The sequence below is a fragment of the Leucoraja erinacea genome, chromosome 17, assembly GCF_028641065.1.
Source record: "Leucoraja erinacea ecotype New England chromosome 17, Leri_hhj_1, whole genome shotgun sequence".
Lineage (NCBI taxonomy): Eukaryota > Metazoa > Chordata > Chondrichthyes > Rajiformes > Rajidae > Leucoraja > Leucoraja erinaceus.
Genome location: NC_073393.1, coordinates 10,233,558 through 10,254,661, shown reverse-complemented (window position 1 = coordinate 10,254,661; position 21,104 = coordinate 10,233,558). Strand labels below are relative to the sequence as shown.

The 21,104-nt window shown below is 44.1% G+C and overlaps 1 protein-coding gene across 3 annotated transcripts in view; it reads right to left on the bottom strand.

Moving 5' to 3' along the window:
• Positions 1 to 229: 229 nt before the first annotated feature.
• ripor1 (RHO family interacting cell polarization regulator 1) overlaps positions 230 to 21,104 on the bottom strand; it is a 210,349-nt gene continuing 189,474 nt past the window's right edge. For all 3 annotated transcript variants that reach the window (XM_055648471.1, XM_055648470.1, XM_055648472.1), the window contains exons 14-22: positions 16,113 to 16,252; positions 14,174 to 14,342; positions 10,336 to 10,471; positions 9,207 to 9,365; positions 7,788 to 7,946; positions 6,729 to 6,925; positions 5,193 to 5,276; positions 4,694 to 4,781; positions 230 to 1,659 (exon numbers count right to left, since the gene is read on the bottom strand). In XM_055648471.1, the coding sequence (XP_055504446.1) occupies positions 1,562 to 1,659; positions 4,694 to 4,781; positions 5,193 to 5,276; positions 6,729 to 6,925; positions 7,788 to 7,946; positions 9,207 to 9,365; positions 10,336 to 10,471; positions 14,174 to 14,342; positions 16,113 to 16,252 (1,230 nt within the window). In that variant the 3' untranslated portion in view covers positions 230 to 1,561. The remainder of the gene's footprint in view (positions 1,660 to 4,693; positions 4,782 to 5,192; positions 5,277 to 6,728; positions 6,926 to 7,787; positions 7,947 to 9,206; positions 9,366 to 10,335; positions 10,472 to 14,173; positions 14,343 to 16,112; positions 16,253 to 21,104) is intronic.

Genomic DNA, 21,104 nt, shown 5'->3' with positions numbered 1-21,104 from the left:
CCCATGACCAAGGAAATGTGGAGCCCACAATGATCCATTGTTGGTTGTTTGTCGAGGTAAAAACAACAGGGTATATGAATGCGAACAGTGGAACTGGCAGGATGACTAGGGTGGGAGTGTGCGGAGAGAGCGAGGGAAAGCAGCGGTTACTTGAAATTAGAGAAATCAATATTTATACCACTGAGTTGTAACTAGGCATCTTTGTCAAGCAGTGGCAAGCACAATCTGATTCAAGATTATCTTTGATTGAATGTATTAATTCACATTCCCACAGCTAACAAATTTCCTTTAGCCAACACCATTAAAAAAGGATAGACTCAAAATACTGGAGTAACTCAGCAGGAAAGTCCTTTTGTCTATTCCTTCTATCTAGAGATGCTGTCTATCCAGCTGAGTTACTCCAGCATTTTGTGTCCATCTGCAAGGTAAATCAGCATATGAGAAAAATATATGCAAACCTTTCTTAAATTCCCATGGACTAGATTTGCATGATATAAATATTGAGCAGCAAAACAGGCCCCCAAGCCAGGCGACTCTTGTGTGCAGGTCACAGAAGTGGATCAGCAGCACTAAATGTTATTCTCTTTATCATGTATCTGTACACAGTGGATGGCTCGGTAGTAATCATGTATTGTCTTTCTGCTGACTGGTTAGCACACAACAAAAGCTTTTCACTGTACCTCAGTACACGTGACAATAAACTAAACTAAAGCAACAAAAGCTGTACTTTTATACATATTTTTTAAAACAAATGACAAAATTACGTTTTTTTTTGGTAGTATAATACAACATTGTATTTAATGAAGTTTTATTTGTGATCCACAATTCACTCTTACTTACATAATACATTTATATAGAAAATCAAAGTATATCTTTTGAAACTTTACTGCACCATCTGGAAAATAATATAACAGGTTAACAAATTTGAAGCTTTTGCAGTTTCTCCTTTACTGCAAATTAAGTCAATATTAAATAAAAAAAAACTATTGTACACAGAATACTTGTATGCTCCTCAATGTAACACCAGGCACTTGGACGTGACATTGCACGTTTCTTTTCTGCCTCAGAGCAGCACGACATGCAAAACTGTAAATATTTAGCTGTGGCTTTTGGAGACATCTGTCTAGGACCATCTTTCCATCAAGGTCCACTGGTCCCATGTCCCATGGTTCACTCACACCTTCCATCGTTCAAAGTGCATTTTCACAAACTGTCCTAAATTTGGCTGTAGATTCTTTTTACAGGGAGGCCTTCTCCTAAGTTAGGCTTTTGGCTTTTTAGTCAAGACATGTGCATTCGTGTGAAATACTGGCATTGTGATGTAACCATCCCTAGAAAGTGGTATTGCTGAAAGCAATAGTCCAGTATGGCGCCTTTCGAGCCCCACTCCCAAACCTACAAACAGTGAACGAGTGCTGCTGCATGTTGCAAAAATCAACTCCGAAGCAGCTCAACCTTTAGATTACTTGACGCTTTGACAACAAAAGTCACATTTCTTCAGAAACTCTCTTCAGTGGGAAGTGGGCCATTTCTCTGTTAAAGTTGAGGCAGACCCTTTGTTTCAGAAAGCTGTACTAGCCATGCTGACAGAACCCAAAAGCCTCTGCATGCCGTCCAAAGATTCTTCCATCTGTCGATAGGCAATTTTACCTTCATCACCTGTTGGGGCAATCAGAAACCATCACAAGTGTTTGCATGAATGTAAATCACCTTGACACACATCAAAGAAACTGCAGCCCAGACTGGTTGTTATTCATGTGACAATAGTAAACCACATTAAAAACGTTCCCACTTCAGCGAATGAAGAAGTGGAGAGCAAACCAGCTTGAATTTTAATGTCAGTTATTTAAATAATTGTTTAAAAACACACAACATGGTACTGAGGCAAAAACACACAACATGGGTACATCCAAAAAAGAAAATAATCTGTGATCACACAACTAAAAATGAGAGAGCATCCTTTAAAGATATACAAAGGCATCCCAAATTTCATGATTATCATATCATTTTCTGGTTTTCATATTCAAGGAAGTATATGACCAGATAATGATTTAGCAATGTTTAAGAAGAGTCTCGAACCGAAACGTCGTCTATTTCCTTCGCTCCATAGATGCTGCCTCACCCGCTGAGTTTCTCCAGCATTTTTGTCTACCAGTGATTTAGCAATGCTTAGGGGGGGTAAAGGTAGAAACGAGGAAATGCAGATGCTGGTTTGCACCAAAAGGACACAGACTGTTGGAGTAACTCAGAGGGTCATGCAGTATCTCTGGAGAAACATAGAAAATAGGTGCAGGATAGAGCAACCTTTTCAGAGCTGATCAAAATAAGAACTCTGCTTTGGTGAATAATCTCAAATTCAACCAAGTATAAAATCAAACTTCCAATCTTTGAGTAGTACAAGACTCGGAATGTGCAAGATAAAACATCAAATTTCTCAAGAGCAACAAAAGCCTGCAAAATCACCGCATTCTCCAGCATGAAGGCATGTTCCACACATATTGATCGAAGGTTGTTAGTGGAGTTTAATTTCACATTTCAGGATACACAAACCCTGAAGAGATTACTCAAAGCTGCGAGTGTTTCAACTGTTAAGATGGTGAAACCTGATCTGTAAAGGTCCCTGGAGGAGGAACAATTATTCCGTTGTACATGTGCACGTTTGCGTACATTTGGATTAAAACTTGTGTAAATAAATCTGATCTAACAGATCTGGTAAATTAATTTGTTGATATTTGTGTAGGTCTTCTTGCTTTTGTCAGTATTAGCTGAAGGTTCAAGGTGTTTTGCAACCAACATTTGGAGGAAAGCAAACCTAGGAGAGATGGCCGGAAGCTCGCTGAAAGAAGAGAGTTTAAAGCCAGAGACACATGTTTAATGAGGCAATTCCAGAATGTACCGCCCAGTCACCAGTTATAACAGGGGATGCAGAAGAAGTTAGAATTGGAGGAATTACGAACCTAGCACATTTCTCCCAAATCGAAGGATTCCAACCCGAAACGTCATCTATTCTTTTTCTCCGGAGATGCTGCCTGTCCCGCTGAGTTACTTCAGCTTTTTATGTCTATCTTCACTATGAACCAGCATTTATTCAATGAATAGGAAAGAACTGCAGATGCTGGTTTAAATTGAAGGTAGACACAAAATGCTGGAGTAACTCAGCGGGAAAGGCAGCATCACTGGAGAGAAGGAACAGGTGACGTTTCGGGTCTGAAGAAGCGTCTCGGCCTGAAACGTCACCCATTCCTTCTCTCCAAAGATGCTGCCTGTCCCGCTGAGTTACTCCAGCATTTTGTGTCTGCCTTCTATTCAAGGGGTGTTGGGTAGACAAAATGTGCTGGGTTTTCAGAGGCCACAGCACGTTCAAGGACATGAAGGGAAGCGGGGACAGGAGGTTGTGTAAATAGTTAGTAAGCATGGGCTGATCAACACTAGGATTTTGAGGCAGTCACTAAAGCACATTTCAAGGCAAGCGCTCAATATGTGAGATGAAAAGATTTAATGGCATGGGACATTGGAGCAAGGGCAGAAATTAGTGTTCTGCAGTTTTGTGGGAATAGAGTAAGAAGCAGGTGGGAGCTGGGGGATAACCATCGGAATAAACAAGATGAGCTCAGAGTGCATAAGATGGAACAGAAAAAATATACAATGGTTTGGAGGGGCTATGTGAGGGTAAATTGGGAAAGGTTTGACACAGGCCTTCAGGGAGGAAGGGAAGCTATTTTCTGGAGCAAGAAAGTTTTAAAAAGCAGCAATCATTCTATCCCTTATTTTTGTAGTATAGTCTACCCTCGTTATTATGGACATCTTTATAGCAGATTTTGGTTATTGCAGACAAAGTGACCACTAAGTGGCGGCAATGGGCAAGAACAACACCACCAATTTATAATGAATTATGTCCACTATTTTCATTGTTTAAATGAACTTCTTTCCAAATACAATGCAACCCATGATGGAATATGTGAAGTAGTTGGCTTTCTTATCATGCTTGCAGTATCCATTTCATCTTTCATGTACCACTTCAGATATAACATTTAAAATATATGAACTAACATCCCCTTACTTGGTTATATCGAGGGTTATCTGTACTTTTATTTAATCATTCCCCCTGAACAGGGGATCAGTTAAGATTCAACCCTATGAATGGGTCTGGAGTCGCATCTGGATCAGATTAGGCAACAATAAAATATTCCCGTCTCTGATGGTAATGAATGAACTAAATGAGTTGTTAAGCAACAACCCAGTGGTCTGGAGACCAGCACAACCAAGCCAAGCTGCTTTTTCTACATTACAGATTCGTGGTGGGATTGAACTCAGGTCTCTGGATCAAAAGTTGCTGTTCCAGTCATTTAAATAAATAGGACACAGTAACCTTCAGGCTAAGTTTATCCATAATTTCAAAAAAGATCATATACAAGCAAGTCACAAAATGCTGGAGTAACTCAGTGGGACAGGCAGCATCTCTGGAGAGAAGGAATGGGTGACGTTTCAGGTCGAGATCCTTCTTCAGACCCTCCGACTACGACGCGTCTTAAGCCTGATCCCTCCGACTCATATACAAGCACGTTTTCAAGGTACACCCAGCAACTCAGGAGGAGGTTGTCAAAGATAAAGTACTATTAAATATTATCCTTCAAATAAATTCTGTGCAAACACACTAATCTGCATTTTGCAATGCAACAATTAAATGACTTACCAAAGGAAAATAGGGTCTGTTTTGCAACATCACGAACGTCTTTGTCAGTCTGACAAAGGTAGACTAATTGATCCATGCTCTCTTTGGCCTGAGAAACACAAATGGAAATAACAGAAAAATAATTTTGAATTTCCGATCCTTGTGGTGAAATTTCTAACTTTTGTTTACAAAGGTAATTCATTGCTGCCAAAATATGTGCATAACACGACGTTCTGGTTGCTAATTTTCCAGTTCGGGGAGAGGGAAAAGGCTGCTCTCAGGTGGCAATGTCACTTGATCAACCACTAGAGGGCGTATGGAGTGGCAGTGACATTATCTTCGGGGTAAGATGATGAAAGCACCGACAAACACTCATCATAGGTTAACCTACTTATTCCTGGGATCATTCTTGTAAACCTCCTATGGACTCTCTCCAGAGCCAGCACATCCTTCCTCATATATGGTGCACAAAATACGTCTCACATCTTCTGGTTTCCATTGTTGTTTCTGAAGGGCTCACCTTGAGATGTGCAAGTGCAGTGCAGCCTACTTTCCTCAGCTGTCCATCCTCATTCTCCAGCAGCTCCAGGTAACAAACCAAGGCCTGAACACAAACACACACTTTAATTAGTCAGTCGAAACAAAACAAGCCACCATCCATCACTGACCTCCACTTGCTGACTGAACAGCCAGCACTGTGGAAAGGGTTGAATATTGGCCACTTTCACTGACCGCCATCTTGGCAAGTGAAATAAAATGCAACAACGTTGACTGTGATTATTGAAACACACTGGAGCAGCATTAGGCAGGAGCCGCATATTAACAAAGGATAGACACAAAAATCCTGGAGTAGCTCAGTGGGTCAGGCTGGAGAGAATGGATAGGTGATGTTTCAAGTCGGGACCCTTCTTCAGAATAGTTGTGGTAGTTGGAAGCAGGTTAAAAAATGAAAGTAGAAAGATTCAGGACACATAATGGCCGGCAACAGATGTCCTCAGGTGAGGATGTTCCCTGATAGGCAGATTGTTGGACAAAGGCGAGAGATAGAAATAGGTGTGAGCCAGAGAGAGATACATGCTTGTGAAGTGTGGAGCTAAATAACAGACTTTCAGTGGAGGACGGGGGAGAATGTGTAAAGTAATTCAGGGGAAGGGAGTGGGGGGAGAAAAGGTAATGGGGAGAGAAAATGGAGGGGGAAGGTATGTAAAATTAGAGAATTAAATGCTTATACCGTTAGGTTGTAAGCTACCTATGCGGAATACAAGGTGCTGTTCCTCCAGTTTGTGTGTAACCCCATTCTGGCAATGGAGGAATCCCAGGCCGGAAAGATCAGTATGGGAATGGGAGGGCGAGTTTGAATGGTCAAACTCTGAAACTGGATTCAAACTGCATAAAATTGTAATCTGATGAAGAGTTAGGCCATTGAAACCCTGAAACCTATGCCGTTGATCCTCTGGATCACTGTCGCTTGTACAACTCTTAGTCTTCTACACAGTAACACACTATACACATGATCATGCTCTTTCCCCCACCCCGACTCTCTGTATGAAGAGAGCTTTGGCTGCCATTATAAACAGTGGAGTTTTTGATTCTATGAAATTTGAAAATGGTTTCTCTGTATCAATCAAATTCTTTCACCATCTCAGCCCTTCCAGTCCGTGCCGAACACTTATTCTCCCCTAGTCCCATCTACCTGCACTCAGACCATAACCCTCCATTCCTTTCCTGTCCATATACCTATCCAATTTATTTTTAAATGATAAAATCGAACCTGCCTCCACCACTTCCACTGGAAGCTCATTCCACACAGCTACCACTCTCTGAGTAAAGAAGTTCCTCCTCATGTTACCCCTAAACTTCTTGTCCCTTAATTCTCAAATCAAAACCTCTCTGAAGGAAAAACTTTCACTTAATATTAAACACCTCCCAATTGACGATGTCTCTTTTCAGAGCACCCAAAACTCTCCTCTACGACAGATACTGGCAGCTACTAGCTGGATCAATCAGGTTTTCTGCAAAAGAAAGGAAAAGTTTGTGCGGATTTGTCACGACTGACCTTCTCGCGTAACTTGGAGTCTTCTGCCAGGTTCCTCAGCAAGGAAGCAGCAGTGTTGCAGATCTTGGTGTTGTTTTCCAGCAGGAGAAGCCCTATTGCTTTCAGCCCATCCTTCTGCAGCTGAGAACCCGAGAGATGCTTCAGGGTCTTCAGCACCACGTCCTTATCACACGACTGCAGATTCTGCACCAGGAACACTGCAAGAGATGCAACGTACAGCTGTGAGTGAGTCCACAGGAGAGAGCCGAATGTCAAGCCCGTTTGTTGTCACACATCTCTAAACGGAGCAGCACAACAACAAGTTTGTAAAGGCAGCGCTCAATGTGTAACAAACCAAAAAAAACATTCAATAAATAAAAAGACACCCAATATAGCGCAAAAACAAAACAAAGCCCAAAGTTCCGAGTGCAACCCAGGCTGTGGGAGAATAAATAAAAATGGGACCAATGTAGAATTATAAGCAACCTTAGCGTTATTTAGCGTTATGACTGTTCTGGTAATGGATATTCACCCTCACAGAGGAAAACTGGTCACTACAAGAAAAATTGAGAAATGGAAAAAAAAACTCATTTAATTTGTGAGGAATTACGTGAATAATTAAACAATTATTTTCAAGAAGATAGACACCAAATGCTGGCGTAACTCAGCGGGTCAGGCAGCATTCCTGGAGAAAAGGAATAGATGACGTTTCAGGTCGGAACCCTTTTTCAAACTGAAAGATAGAGAAGGCCAGAACAAAACAAGGTCTTTACTCAATTCTCATTTATTGACACGTGCAGATGAGGTGGTTTCGCATTACGTAAAATTGCAATGCAGACTACTATCTTTACACAATACCCCCCCCCCCCCACCACAACCTGGGGTAAAAGTCCCCTGCATTGTAGATGAGTGGTTGATGGTGAACATGGACTGGGTGGGTTAGATTGCCAGTTTCCGTGCTATCTGACACTCTAGGGAGGGGAGGCATTGTTAACAAGAGCTGTAGTTACAGAGACAAGCCAAGGCTGCTGCACAAAGTACATGAAATGCTATTTTGTCATATGAAAAGCAACAAAGTACCTTCCTCTGCCAGCTCCATGATATATGACGGTAAGGAGGGCACATTCTGTTCCTCAATGTGACCCAAGTACTGGAAGATCGTCAGCAGTTCCGCACTTCCACTCCGGGCACGTTTTGGCAACGTTCGGTCCAAGATCCTTTCCACTAGTTTGACAAAAACTGCAACAGGAGATTAAAATGATTCATACTGAAGGAATTATTGAAGGCTGCCTGTAAAGTAATTAATACCAACCGTAACATCCCCCACATTTGGTAGAATCAAAACTAAAACGCGACAACAATCTAATTCTACACCAACCACTTTACATTTAAGTTCATAACCAAGGATTTAACTCAGTTTTAAGAGAGCAATAAATTGTCCACAACTGCGAGCCCCATTTAATTGCAGAAATATGGCAGAGTCCTTCATAACATAAAGCAGGGGTTCCCAACCTTTTTTGTCCCGTTTACCCCAGGCAACTTTAGTAGCACATAACAATGTTATTTATGAACAACTAATGATGAACAGAACCAAGCACAGTCAGTCAATGAGAAAAAATATGTACAAATCCAGAATCAACAAATTTACCCCAGGTTGGGAATCCTTGACATAAAGTATCTAAACCCACGATGCCTCAGACTGATTTTGCAGAGCAGATTCTCTTTCTTTGTTACGTGCATCATCTCTAATAAACTATTATATGATCTTAAAGATCTGTCAGGACATTATACCTCTGAACACAATGCTCCACCTCATTAAAGTCTGCCGATAACGAGACTATTTTGCAAGTATGCTGCCTTTATTTTGCCACAATGATTCTGTAGTTTGGTTTAAAAAAATGAATACGTTGGAAACGTTCAGAAGGTCAGGCAGTATTTCTGGAGAGGATAGTTATCACTTCATCGGATCATGGACCTTTCACATCAGATAGAGGAAATAAATAACAGGGTTTCATGTTGAGGGGGAAAAGAGTGAGCAAAATCCTTGTTTTGTGCCGTCTGTAACTCTTGAAACTGCAGTATGATTCCAGTTTGAACTGTAGAAACAAGAAACTGCAGATGTTGGTTTACAAAAAAAGGGCACAAAGCGTTGGAGTAAGTCAGCGGGTCAGGCAGCATCCATGGATGGATGACGTTTTGGGTCAGGAAACGTCGCCTATCCATGTTGTCCCAGGGATGCTGCCTGACGTGCCGAGTTATTCCAGCACGTTGTGTCGGAATTTGTGAATTGCTCACTGTGGAACATTAATCTCCATCCCATCTTAATTCTTGTCCTTTTCTCAATGTTTTCTGTTCCGTAGCCCTGCTATCACCCAACCCCTATTCCACAAACACAGAGCATGTTATGTGAACATGTAATGTGGTACTTTATTTAGAAGCTTTGTCTTGGCATTGCTTGCTTCTCACACAGATGCTGGCTTATTGATCGAGGCCACCCACCTGTTTCGGCTGGACCCGAGTACTGCTCATTCACTCTGCTCCCAAAACTCAAGTTCAGCTTCTCCAAGACCCTCTCCACCGTGGTGCTGTAGAGGTTTGGGCTCTCGGTACAGTGTGTCCAGAAGGAGAACACCGTTTTATCTTTCAGCAGTGGCATGACTGAATGGAAACAGATTACAAAAAGAACAAGAAAGCCATGAACAACTTCAGCTCCCACAATTATTTTAGGACAAAAAGCAACAAAACTCAAAACCATCTGTACCTCTAATTGGACCAATCTGCAATGAAATGTCAATGGGTGTCCCTCCTGTAGTTTTTTTTTTAATTTCAAAATAAAAACAATTTTTAATCAAAATAAAAACTTTATTCAAAATAAAAACCATTTACCAAACAAAAAAACTGGAGACAAGGAATAGGTACTTCTATACCTCTCGTTTCCCTCTCGCCTGACTCTCAGTCTGAAGAAGGGTCTTGACCTGAAATGTCACCTACTCCAGCTTTCTGTGTCTAAAAAAAATTCTTCGTTCATTCACACTTAGTAATGGTCGCACTTATCTTTAAACAAAACACCCTCGGGTGATAGCCCTTATCATCTTTGAGGGAGGTCCCCACCAGGCTCAGCCCCTCAATGTCCAGCAGTGGAAGGACCCTAGACTCTGGTCCTCCCCCACGGAGCCTTGGCGTTGGCTGCACCGAGCTTCAGTGCGTCCCTCAGCACGTGAGCAGGCCCAAGTCAGCAACATTGCCTGATGGACAGCTCGCTCTGCTGGGAGACCAATACGTTTCTGGCAGACCAAAGAGAGTCTTTCACTGAGGATGGTCTTCCAGCAGTACTTGATGTCCGTCTCTTTAATGTGTTCCAGGGAACAGTGCATAAATCCGAGCACAAGATGAACCATGACAAAGACGCATGCTTCCTTCTGCAGACCCTCTTCACAAACCTCAGTCCCTGATACCACTGGTCATCAAGGCTCAAGTGAGAAAGGACAACAGTTCATCACCTGGAGTTGGCTGATCCAATTAAGGATGGGTGCGATTAACTGTAAAGAAGGGACGGTTGGATGGAATAGGGAGATTCCAAAGAGCTAAGGCGTTTCTAGAAGGCAACGCTTTGAAATATCTCACTCACCCTCTTCGGCAGTGCTTATGTACCCGGATTTGTCCTTGCTTAGTCCAGAGATCACTTCTAGAGTGCGGGCTTCTCTCAAAAGCTTGTCCAGTGCATAGATCTCTCGACATCGTAGAGGTCCGTAGATACCCAGTTGCTGCAACATGAAATATTGGTGTTGATGCACAAGTTAACAAAACTCCACATGAGCCTGACCTGCACCAGGTAACCAGTTGGGGTTGACTTTCTCTACTTCTATACTAGTGTACTTGATAAAAGACACAAATGCATCAGATCAATTAACATTACAATAAGCAAAGAGAACTCACAGTAATTTTAATCTTGGGTGGGAGAATATAATCCAGAAATGCTATTTCTCAAACCGAGGAAGCTGTATTGGTCAAAATATCGGTCAAACTTATATAAGTTATACATTTGGCTTTCAGTGGATGAAATTGTAAAATAAGAACAAAATGTGCACTGTTTATATTGCATTTTTCAAATCTGTATACCACCACTGTGCTTCACAGTTAATAAAGTACTTTCAAAGTTTAGTCACTTTTGTAACGTGTGTATCATTTCAGTCACGGACAGCAGCATCTCCATCAATGAGACTGATGGCAACTGACAGAGGAAGGACCAAGGAAATTCGATCAAACCAGGTAGAGAAATAAAAAGGTGGAGAGAAACTGCATTACAAGGAAAACAAACACAAAGAGAGCTAAATAAACTGAATTATAAATGTTGTTTTCTAATAGTTGTTTATATTCGGTAAACAGATTGAACACCAAGCGATTCCCAGACTGAAGAGAGATCAATTCATGTCAAATTAACGAAGTACTCTTAACTCTGCTAACTCTAATTAAAAGTACTCTGCCCTTGAATTCCAGTATTAATTTTCTCGAGTGCTATTGAGCCTTGGATTCAAACAGCTAATACAAATAATAGAGTCCAGGGATAAGTGCAGAGGTAAATAATAGAGTCCAGGTGCACCGCACACAAAAATGGGATGAGTGTAGGATTAGTGGAAGTTGATGCTTGGGGTGGGTTGGCATCGATACCCCGTTTCCTTGCTGCATTTCTCTATGATTGTCAGACTAAAGCAGGCTGTGTAAACTGAGCAGTCATTTCTGGTGATCGATAAAGTTCTTCTAAACCCCCGAGGGAGCAGGCAGATTTGCATGTACAGTTTGTTGTTGACGTGCGCATATTTTTCCCCAACACTTGTCCCCTTGCTTCACTCAGTTTCCCTAATTCAGAACACTTCAGGCAGATCTTTCCAGTTCCAAACTTGCTTTGATTCTAAAATCAGCTAATGAAAGCCTCTCGATTCTACATAACAAACTCAACATTCAGAGTTTTGTTCCTTTCTGCAGCACCATTTGAACTGCTGCACTGGTTACACGGTTGCATGTCACGGCAAGTTATGAGCTGTTCCCACCTGCTGCTCGCCATTTCATACTTACCAGAAGCAGGTTTACCAAAGGCAGCTTCCCATCACCAAGGCCTTGTGCAAGACATGCCCTTCCCACAGTGAACAGCAATTGCCGAACCATGAAATATATTGTCAGTCAACTAAGCCATTCCACTTGCCTGTCAAATCAAAGCATTTCTGCTTGTCCCTGACATTTGTCTTCTGACATCTTAGGCCTTTATCCACTCATTTGCAAATCATAATGGTTTACTGTATGCCATGTTGTTACTTGCGAGCGGAGCACCAAGGCAAATTCCTTGTATGTGTACATACTTGGCCAATAAACTTATGCTTTCATTCATTCATAAACTGGAGGTGCGAAAAGGCCAGAACAAATCAGGGTATTATTTAATTCAATTTAAATCTTGTAAAGTACTTGAAATTCACTTTTAAACTAAAATTCACTTTTAGTTTAATTTAGAGATACAGTGCCCACCAAGTCCGCATCTACCAGCGATCCCCGCACACTAACATCATTCTACACACACTTGGGACAATTTTACCAAGCCAATTAACCTACAAATCTGTACGTCTTTAGAGTGTGGGAGAACCCTGGAGAAAACCCGGGGACGGGTCACGGGGAGAACACGTGTCATTCTCATTCTCCATTGTCTTAAATTGAATTACTGAACATGTGTCAGCCATGATTGAATGACGGAGCAGACTCGATGGGCTGAATGGCCTAATTCTGCTTACCCTGGCACAGGTTCCACTGGCATCCCAGCAGAAGTTCAGAAAGTTGCAGTGCCAATGCATAGCTAAAATGACAGAAGCAAAGACCAGTGTGGAGTTGGTCTTTCCCATTCACATTTAGTGTCCTTCAGAAGTGGTTCCAATTGTCAATCTAGCTCTCCCAGCAAAACCATTGAAGACCAGAGCGATTTAAGTGTCATCAATTGCTGTTTACCAGTGCCATCTGCAGGCTAAGGTGAGCACTGCAGAACAATCAGTTCCAAGTTGGAGAATGTATTCAAATTCATTATGGCGCAGCAGTAGAGTTGCTGCCTTACAGTGCCAGAGATCCGGGTTCGGTCCTGACTACGGGTGCTGTCTGTACGGAGATTTTACATTCTCCCTGTGACCGTGTGGGTTTTCCCCAGATGCCCCGGTTTCCTCCCACACTCCAAAACCCTACAGGCTTGTACAGGGCCGGCCTTAGAGGGTGCGGGGCCCAATTGGAGGCAATCGGTCAAATCGGCTTAAGGCCGGCCCTGGGCTTGTAGGTTCATTTGGCTTTGGTAAAAAAAAGTAAATTATCCCTAGTGTGAAGGATATTGCAGAGCATGGGGATCGCTGGTCGGCGCAGACTCTTGTGGGCCGAAGAGACTGTTTCCGCCCTGTATCTAAACCAATGATATTGAATAATGAAGAACTTTATTGTTGCCCGATGGCTTGCTTATAAATTGCTGATGACTGTGGATTTCATGCAGCAATCTTCACACGCTCCTCACCACTGACAGCCACTTGACAAGCTCCACTCGATTCGGTAACACTGCTCCACACACGAGTCCCAGACAATGTTAATTCAATGCAGCAATTCTGCGCCATCTTGTGTGTACTTCCATAGAAGAAGGAAAACACACCCAAACGCCCTTTAGACATTTTAAAATTGTGCAATTTAATTTGGTGGAAAGCATTAAATTGCTCCACCTACTTGTTGTAAAGTTAAAGATCTGTGGCAACCATTTTAAGTTGAGCACGAGCAGCCAAAGGATGTTGTTGCGCAACAACCCATAAACTTTAGGAAGATTTGTTACAGGTTTTGTTCCTCTCCACAAACCCTAAAGACAGGGTTAAACTCCTGCTTTAGTAGCAGATTGTATAGACCAAAGATCCTATAAGATAGACCACTCCTGCTCAATGCAATGGGCTGACGTGTAGTACGCAACGGAGAGGAACGCGGGCCTTTTTTTCATCCATTTCAGTAACCCGGCCCGACTTTGGTTATCCCTCTCGCAGTTGTGGGAGAACAGTTTGTGTTAATAAATTGTAATTCTGAAAATGAGGAGAAGACTTTTACCAAAGAACTTTTATTTTTACGAGGATGTTTCCGTAACCAGCTTCCGTCTCCGCACTAGTATCTTTGCTCCGCTATGGGATCTTTGGTGCGGAGCCGGAAGCCGGTTACGGAAATGGGGCCGAAAATTACCCATGAATCTGCCCATGACCGTACTACGTCTCTTTCCTCAAGTGGACTAGCTTGCTTGCTATAGGATCTTTGGTATAGACAGCCACACTACTTTATGCATACATTGAGTGGCATTTCGCAGCACAGGCAGGGAAAACAATGAGAACTATGCATGGCCTGCCAAATAAAAGCTATGCAAGGTATGTCAAACTCCCAACATCCACCCACACCCCACACAAGGTGAGAATAGTGTTTACCAGCAGCAGCTTGTTGCAGGTGTTCAGGTGCAGAGTGAGAACCTGGTCCAAGTATTCACTCCCTGTTGTCATTGGAACTGGACTTCCTTCCGAGCCGCTGCCGACTCCTGTATCCTCCGTTAGTGCCTCGCTGATTCCGGTGGGAAGCCCACGGCCACTCCCGCCGTGCCTGTCAGGAGGAGCAAAGCCAAAGTCAATTCAGTGCCCACAACACAATGCTGGTGCAATCCAGCATTCACTCAGGAGGGGCAGGCTGACCCGTTTCACAATAGAAACCCAAAATGCTGAAGATACGCAACAGGTCAGGCAGCATCTCTGGAGAGAGAAAGTGGTAACTTTACAGCTCTGAAAGTAAACAAAACTGCACCGGCAGGAATTTGAGGCACAAACAGAATTGCTGGAAGAATTCAGTTAGACAAGCAGCATCCGTATAAATAAAAGTAGCTAACATTTCGGGTCAAGGATCTTCATTAGATCACCAGTCCTAAGGGAGGGTCCTTGATCTGATGTGTTGTATAGAAAGGAGCGGCAGATGCTGGTTTATACCGAAGATGATCACAAAGGGTCAGGCAGTATTTCTGGAGAAAGGGTCTGAAGAAGGGTTCCGATCCGAAACATCACCCATCCTTTTTCTCCAGAGATGCTGCCTGACCCATTGAGTTACTCTAGCACTTTGTGTCTATCTTCGGTGTAAACTGCTTTCTCTTCCCACAGATGCTGCTGTCTGAGTTCTTCCAGCATTCTTCAGATTGATACTTCGATGGAAGGCCATTGACCTGATGACTGTTGATCTCTCCTCTGGTGCTGCCTGACCTGCTGGGTATATCCAGCAGCTGCAGTTTTCTGCTTTTGATCTTTTCAAGTCAAAGAGATCTTAAAACAAGGTCTCGTAGGGTGCAATGACTTTGTCTTGCACAGATCTTTCAACGGGGCGAATGTCCTACGTGCAATAAGATGTGGAACTGCCACTAGGCCAAAGCAGGAGATGTCAGGTGTGGTGACTTCATCAAAGTAATAGGATTTAGGGGGCAATCTGAGGAATGTATGTTTAGGGAAGGAATTCCAGTTTGTCAGTTATTTAGCTTTGGTACAGGTTGTAAATTGTCCCTAGTGTGTAGGATAGTCCAAGTGTATGGGGATCACTGGTTGGCACGGACTAGGTGGGCCGAAGGGCCTGTTTCCGTGCTGTATCTCTAAAACTAAACATGACTGCGATATGTGGCTTGGCACAAGATTAGGTGCTCATCTCCCAAATGCCAGCCAGGGAATTGCATCGTTCACACTGCAGCTGAACTCCACGAGGAAACCAGTGGCAATGTGCAACAGGAACGTTGTGAGAATGTGAGAATCTCAAACATGTTGACACCCACACTGCAAATTTCTGGCTGATCGGTGTGGAACAACCAGCACTTCCCTGTAGGATTCAGCCCCCTGGGCCAATATTGTGGTGATGCAATGATATCCAGCATCGTGACACAGTGGTGGAACTGGTAGAGCTGCTGCCTCATAGTACCTTCTTCTTCTTGCGTATGGCGTGCACAGCCTAAAGTTGTAAGACAACTTGTTCTGTTTGATCTTCTTTTTGTGCACGCCGGGTTGATTGCATTTGTTGAAACAGGGTGGACCATGTGAAGGTTGCAATCTCACACCCCAGCCTTGTACTGGAGGCTCAGGTTCGACCTTGACATTGGGTACTGTCTGTGTAGAGTGTGCACGTTCTCTCTGTGACCATGTGGGTTTCCTCCGGGTGCTATGGTTTCTTCCCACATCCCAAAGACGTGTGGGTTTGTGGGTTAATTGACCTTTGTAAATTGCCCCAACAGTAAATGAGATAGTAGGATAAAATAGAACTGGTGACCAAGGGCGGGCACGGACTCGGTGGGCCAAAGGGCCTGTTTCCATGTGTCTCTAAACTAAAAATTCACAGAGTGGGCCGTACCTTCCAGTCCTCTCAGCCTCGTCTTCTGAGAACTCGGAGTCCTCCATGTCGGACGTGTTGAGGAAGTCAAAGCTCTCCAGTGCGTGTTCGACCGTCAGGCTGAAGCTCGAGGCTCTGCTTCTGTTCACACCCTGCCGTTGCTGCAAAAAAACACAACACCCACTGTTCAGCAAAAGGAATGCAAATTGGCATTTCGTGCAACCAAGGCAGAGGCAAGGTGAGACTTATCATTTTAGAGGATCATAAGTCTTTAGAATTCTCCAGATATTTTTCAGAAATAATTGGTTTCGAATTGGAGAAACAAGGCGGTCGGTGAAAGACAAGATAAGCATACTTTATTAGCCAAGTATGTTGTGCAACATACGAGGAATTTGATTTGCCATACAGCCATCCTAATAAAAAGCAACAGAACACACAAAATACATTATTAACATAAACATCCACCACAGCGACTCCTCTGCATTCCTCACTGTGATGGAAGGCGAAGAAAAGTTCAGTCTCTTCCCTTCTTTGTCCTCCAGTGGTCGGGGGTCTCTATCCTTCACGATCTTACTCCCGCAGCCGGTGGCGGGCCTCCTCATCAGGGCGACCAAGCTCCTGCATCAGGGGAATATCAGCTCCCCACGTCATGCGATCTGACCCCAGGTCAGGGCTAGTCGAACGTCATGCGGCTTTTGGAGCTCCCAACATCAGTCCCTTACCCGAGACTGCGAGCTACTGGGGTTAACGTCCGCAGGCCGCGGTTGGAGCGTAATCGCAGGCAAGGGATTGGCTCCGATGTTACGTCCACGCCCCGCGGTGGAGCTGATAGTCATTCCCGAGCAAGGTCTCCAGCTCCACAATGGAGTTGAAATTGCAGTTACATCTGCCATGATCTTATTGAAGCGTACTTGAGAAGCCAAGACACTTTCGCACTGATTAACACGTTACAAAAGAATTGGCCCAGATAAGCACAACCTTTAAAGCAGTGTGAAGATTTCCAAAATAAATCTGGTCATGATTGAATTGCTAAAGGGCCTGTCCCACTTTCCAGAGTTACCCGCGAATTCTCCCGAGTTTTCCCCTCGATTCAAACTCGGAGAATGTCCGTAGCGAGTCCGTAGGAGGCCGTAGATATATCGTAGCGGCTCGTTATGCCAACCGTAGGTACTCGGGGCATCAGCTAAGTCGGGACGTTTTTTCCAGCATGACAAAAAAGTCCACGAGTAAAAAGATAGTCAGGAGTAGGAGTTCGTAGATCACGAAAATCTTTTTTTTTAATTTATTTTTTATTTTTTAAGGTCCTTTCAACTCGGCAGAGGACTCTGGAACGTGGGACAGGCCCTTTAGACATTACCAGGACAGTTTGTTCCCAGCTGTCATCAGGCAACTGAACAACCCATCCACAACTAGTTCCCATGATTTTGTTTCTCTTGTCCTTCTAGCTGGTGGCTCCATCCAAGGCTGCAAGACATTGCAGAGAGTTGTGGACGCAGCCCAGACCACCACGCAAACCAGGCTCTCTACCATTCACGCCATCTACACTTCACTCTGCCTCCGCAAGGCACAGAGTGCTGGAGTAACTCAACTGGTCAGGCATCATCCCTGGAGAATATAGATAGGTGACGTTTCTAGTTCAGATAGATTGGTATACCTACAGTGCTTGAGAAGGAACTGCAGATGCTGGAAGTTGTTTAGTTGGTGCCTCATGCTTCAATCTCCGTTGGTCTGTAACATCACTGAGACAGACGGCTGCATCCTCACTCCCTACGAGTGATACAAGATGCTGCCAGCAGGTGGGGCTATGGTGCTAGACTCAGCCGTTTACATGTAAAAGTGTGCTCTGGAAACTCATATTTCACGCTTTCTTGCTTTAACTTTTGAGGAAGCAGCTCTTACTTCCCAAAGGAAGTTTACTCTGTTACATAACAGCTTTTTAACCGTGAAGAAATTGATCCTTACAGACACAAAGAAAATGTAGGTCGTAATCACGGTGAATTGAAAATGTATCAAAGCAAAACAGCAGGAGGTATCAGGGATAGTGATGAACAGGATATACAATACATGGTGATGGTTCACTGCAAAGCACCAAAGCAAAAGGACGTAAATAAAAACAACCGGCTGCCCTGGATCACAAAATCAGTTTGCTGTTTGCTCCTCGCCAAATCTCCCTGGGCAGTACAGTGCACAGCAGTAAGGTGGAGTTGCTGCCTTACCGCCAGAGAACCGGGTTCCATCCTGACTATGGGTGATGTCTGTATGGAGTTTGTACGTTCTCCCTGTGATGGCGTGGGTTTTCTCCAGGAGCTCTGGTTTCCTCCCAACGTTTCAAAGATGTGTAGGTTAAATGGCTTCTGTAAATTATAAATTGTCCCTAGTGTGTAGGATAGTGCCGGTGATCGTTGGTCAGCAAAGATTCAGTGGGCCGAATGGCCTGTGTCCACGGTGTAGCTCTAGTCTATAATCAATGATCTCTTGATATCACAATAATGGCCTCCGCAGTATAACTAGCAGCCTGTGCTCTCAAAGAGACAAGTTATTCGCAAAGGTCACCTTTGTTCACTGTCACTGTCTTCCTATGGGAATGGGGGGGACATACAGATGTTTATGGAACAACTGAAGGTTACAGAAGAATTATAGCAGTTAAATTGCTAACTAGTAACAAACTAGCATCTGGAGTTTCAGGCATAACTACCAGAAAAAAACCCCGTGTGACTCGATGGCAAAGACTTTACAAGGAGAAAGGATAGGGCGAGGGAGCTGGGAGTGATGACGGGTGGAGTGAGATGTGGAGACCTCCATACTCTCTTCTCCATCTCCAAAGAACTCACAAAGAATTAGGAGGGAGGAGGGGAGGAAGAGGCAGAGGGAAGAGATAAAGGCGGGAAAAATTGAACTGGCTACATGGACTCCACATGTGACATGTATCAGCCTGTTTGCTGTGGTGGTTTCACACATCACGTCTATTCCCCCATATAGTACCTGGTCTATTCGCAGCCTTTCACACCGATGGAATGTGAAGGTGCTTCTCAGGGATCAGATGTGCCTGAATTGATCCAACTAACCAACTGTAAGTATTTTTCTCCGGAATATTATTAAAGCCACAGTTTAGTTTAGAGATACAGCATGGAAACAGGCCCTTCGGCCCATCGATTCCACGCCGGCCATCGATCACCCGTTTACACTCGTTCTATGCTATCCCACTTGCACCCATTCCCTACACACTGGGGGCAATTTGCTGAGGGCAAGTAATCTACAAACCTACACGTCTTTGGAATGTGGAAGGAAACCGGAGCACCCGGAGAAAACCCACAGGGAGAACGTGCAAATTCCGTACAGACAGCGTCCGGGGCCAGGATTGGACTCGGGTCTCTGGTGCTGTGAGGCAGCAGCTCTAACAGCTGCACCAGCAGGTTAAACAGCCTTTCTATCCAAATAGATGGGGTTCAAGCATTACTTATAAAAACAAACTCCATGGCAAAGAAAAGACACGCAGTCAGTTTGGCTGGTGCTGTACAGGAGCTGTGCCAGATACCCCGTCGATCCATTGGAGCAGTGGTTTCTGGCTCGGAGTAAACCGCATTGGTTCCTGCTTCGAGGAGGGCAGTCTGCTCTGGCGAGGGTATACAAGAAGACAGCAGCCAGTTGCACAACAAACAGTGTTCTATGAACATCACTGTGTCAAGCCGGGGCTTTGCAAGATACAGCACCCAGCATGTCCAAGTCCTGAAGGGCGTCAGCACGTGGGGATTGGCAAAATGGCTCCTCTTTAGTGCCAGATCGCGACACAATCCCTCTACCACAACTGACTCTGCGCTGTCACTCGGTCTTGGGGCCATCACCACTGGTTTCTGTAAATTGACCGGAATTGTGGAGGATGCAAAAGTGGGGTAACGGGGAATTAGTGCATGGGTGACCGATGGTCAGCATGGAAACGGTGGGCTATTCCATGCTGTATCGCTCAACTAAAGTAAACTCTCCCTCCCAGCTGCTTCTCATTTTCATTACTTCAGTATCAAAGCATCTAAAACTCTGCTTCATGCTTGCTCTTTTACACTAGGCCCAGTTCACCCATTGCCCTTGTGCTCATTGTCCTGCACTGACTCCCAGTCTGCGAACAGCTCCATTTTAAAGTTATTATTATTCATGTCTTAACACAGCACCGTGCCTTGGCTCCTCCCTATTTCCGTGACCTCTTCCAGCACTGCTGCCAATAATAAGCAGTCCTCCAACTTCAGCCTTTTGCACAGCCTGGATTTTAATAACTCCCAAACCTCTCAACAGCACAGCGGAGAACAGCACAGCACACGGTGGTAAAACTGCTGCTTCACAGCACAAGAGATGTGGTTGATATTGACTACGGGTGCTGTCTGTGTGGAGTTTGTACATTTTCCGTGTCCATGTGGGTTTCCTCTGGGTGCTCCGGTTTCCTCCCAAATTCCAAAGATGTACAGGTTCGTAAGGTTAATTGGTTTCTGTAAAGGGCCTGTCCCACTTAGGCTATTTTTAAGGTGACTACAGGCGCCACATGGTCGCCCGTATGGTCGCGAGTCGTCTCCTCAAGCACCTTCATACCTCATCTTTTCTCCCCTTATTGCTTTTCTATTAATCTTCTTTTGCTCTTTAAACATTACCCAATCCTCTTGCTTCCTGCTCATCTTTGCTACGTTGTACTTCTTCTCTTTTATTTTTATACTGTCCCTGACGTCCCTTGTCAGCCACAGTCTCCCCTTACTCCCCTTGGAATCTTTCTTCCTCTTTGGAATGAACTGATCCTGCACCTTCTGTATTATCCCCAGAAATACCTGCCATTGTATTTCCACTGTCATCCCTGCTAGGGTCTCTTTCCAGTCAACTTTGACCAGCTCCTCTTCTCCTGACGTAGGTGCTGTTGTAGGTTGTCGTAGGTGCTGGCTTCGGTGGATTCCATTGGCGACTACCTACGTTAACCGGTGACAGGTACCAGCGACTGAATTGTCTTCAGTTGTCGCTGACAGGTAAGTAGCTTGACTT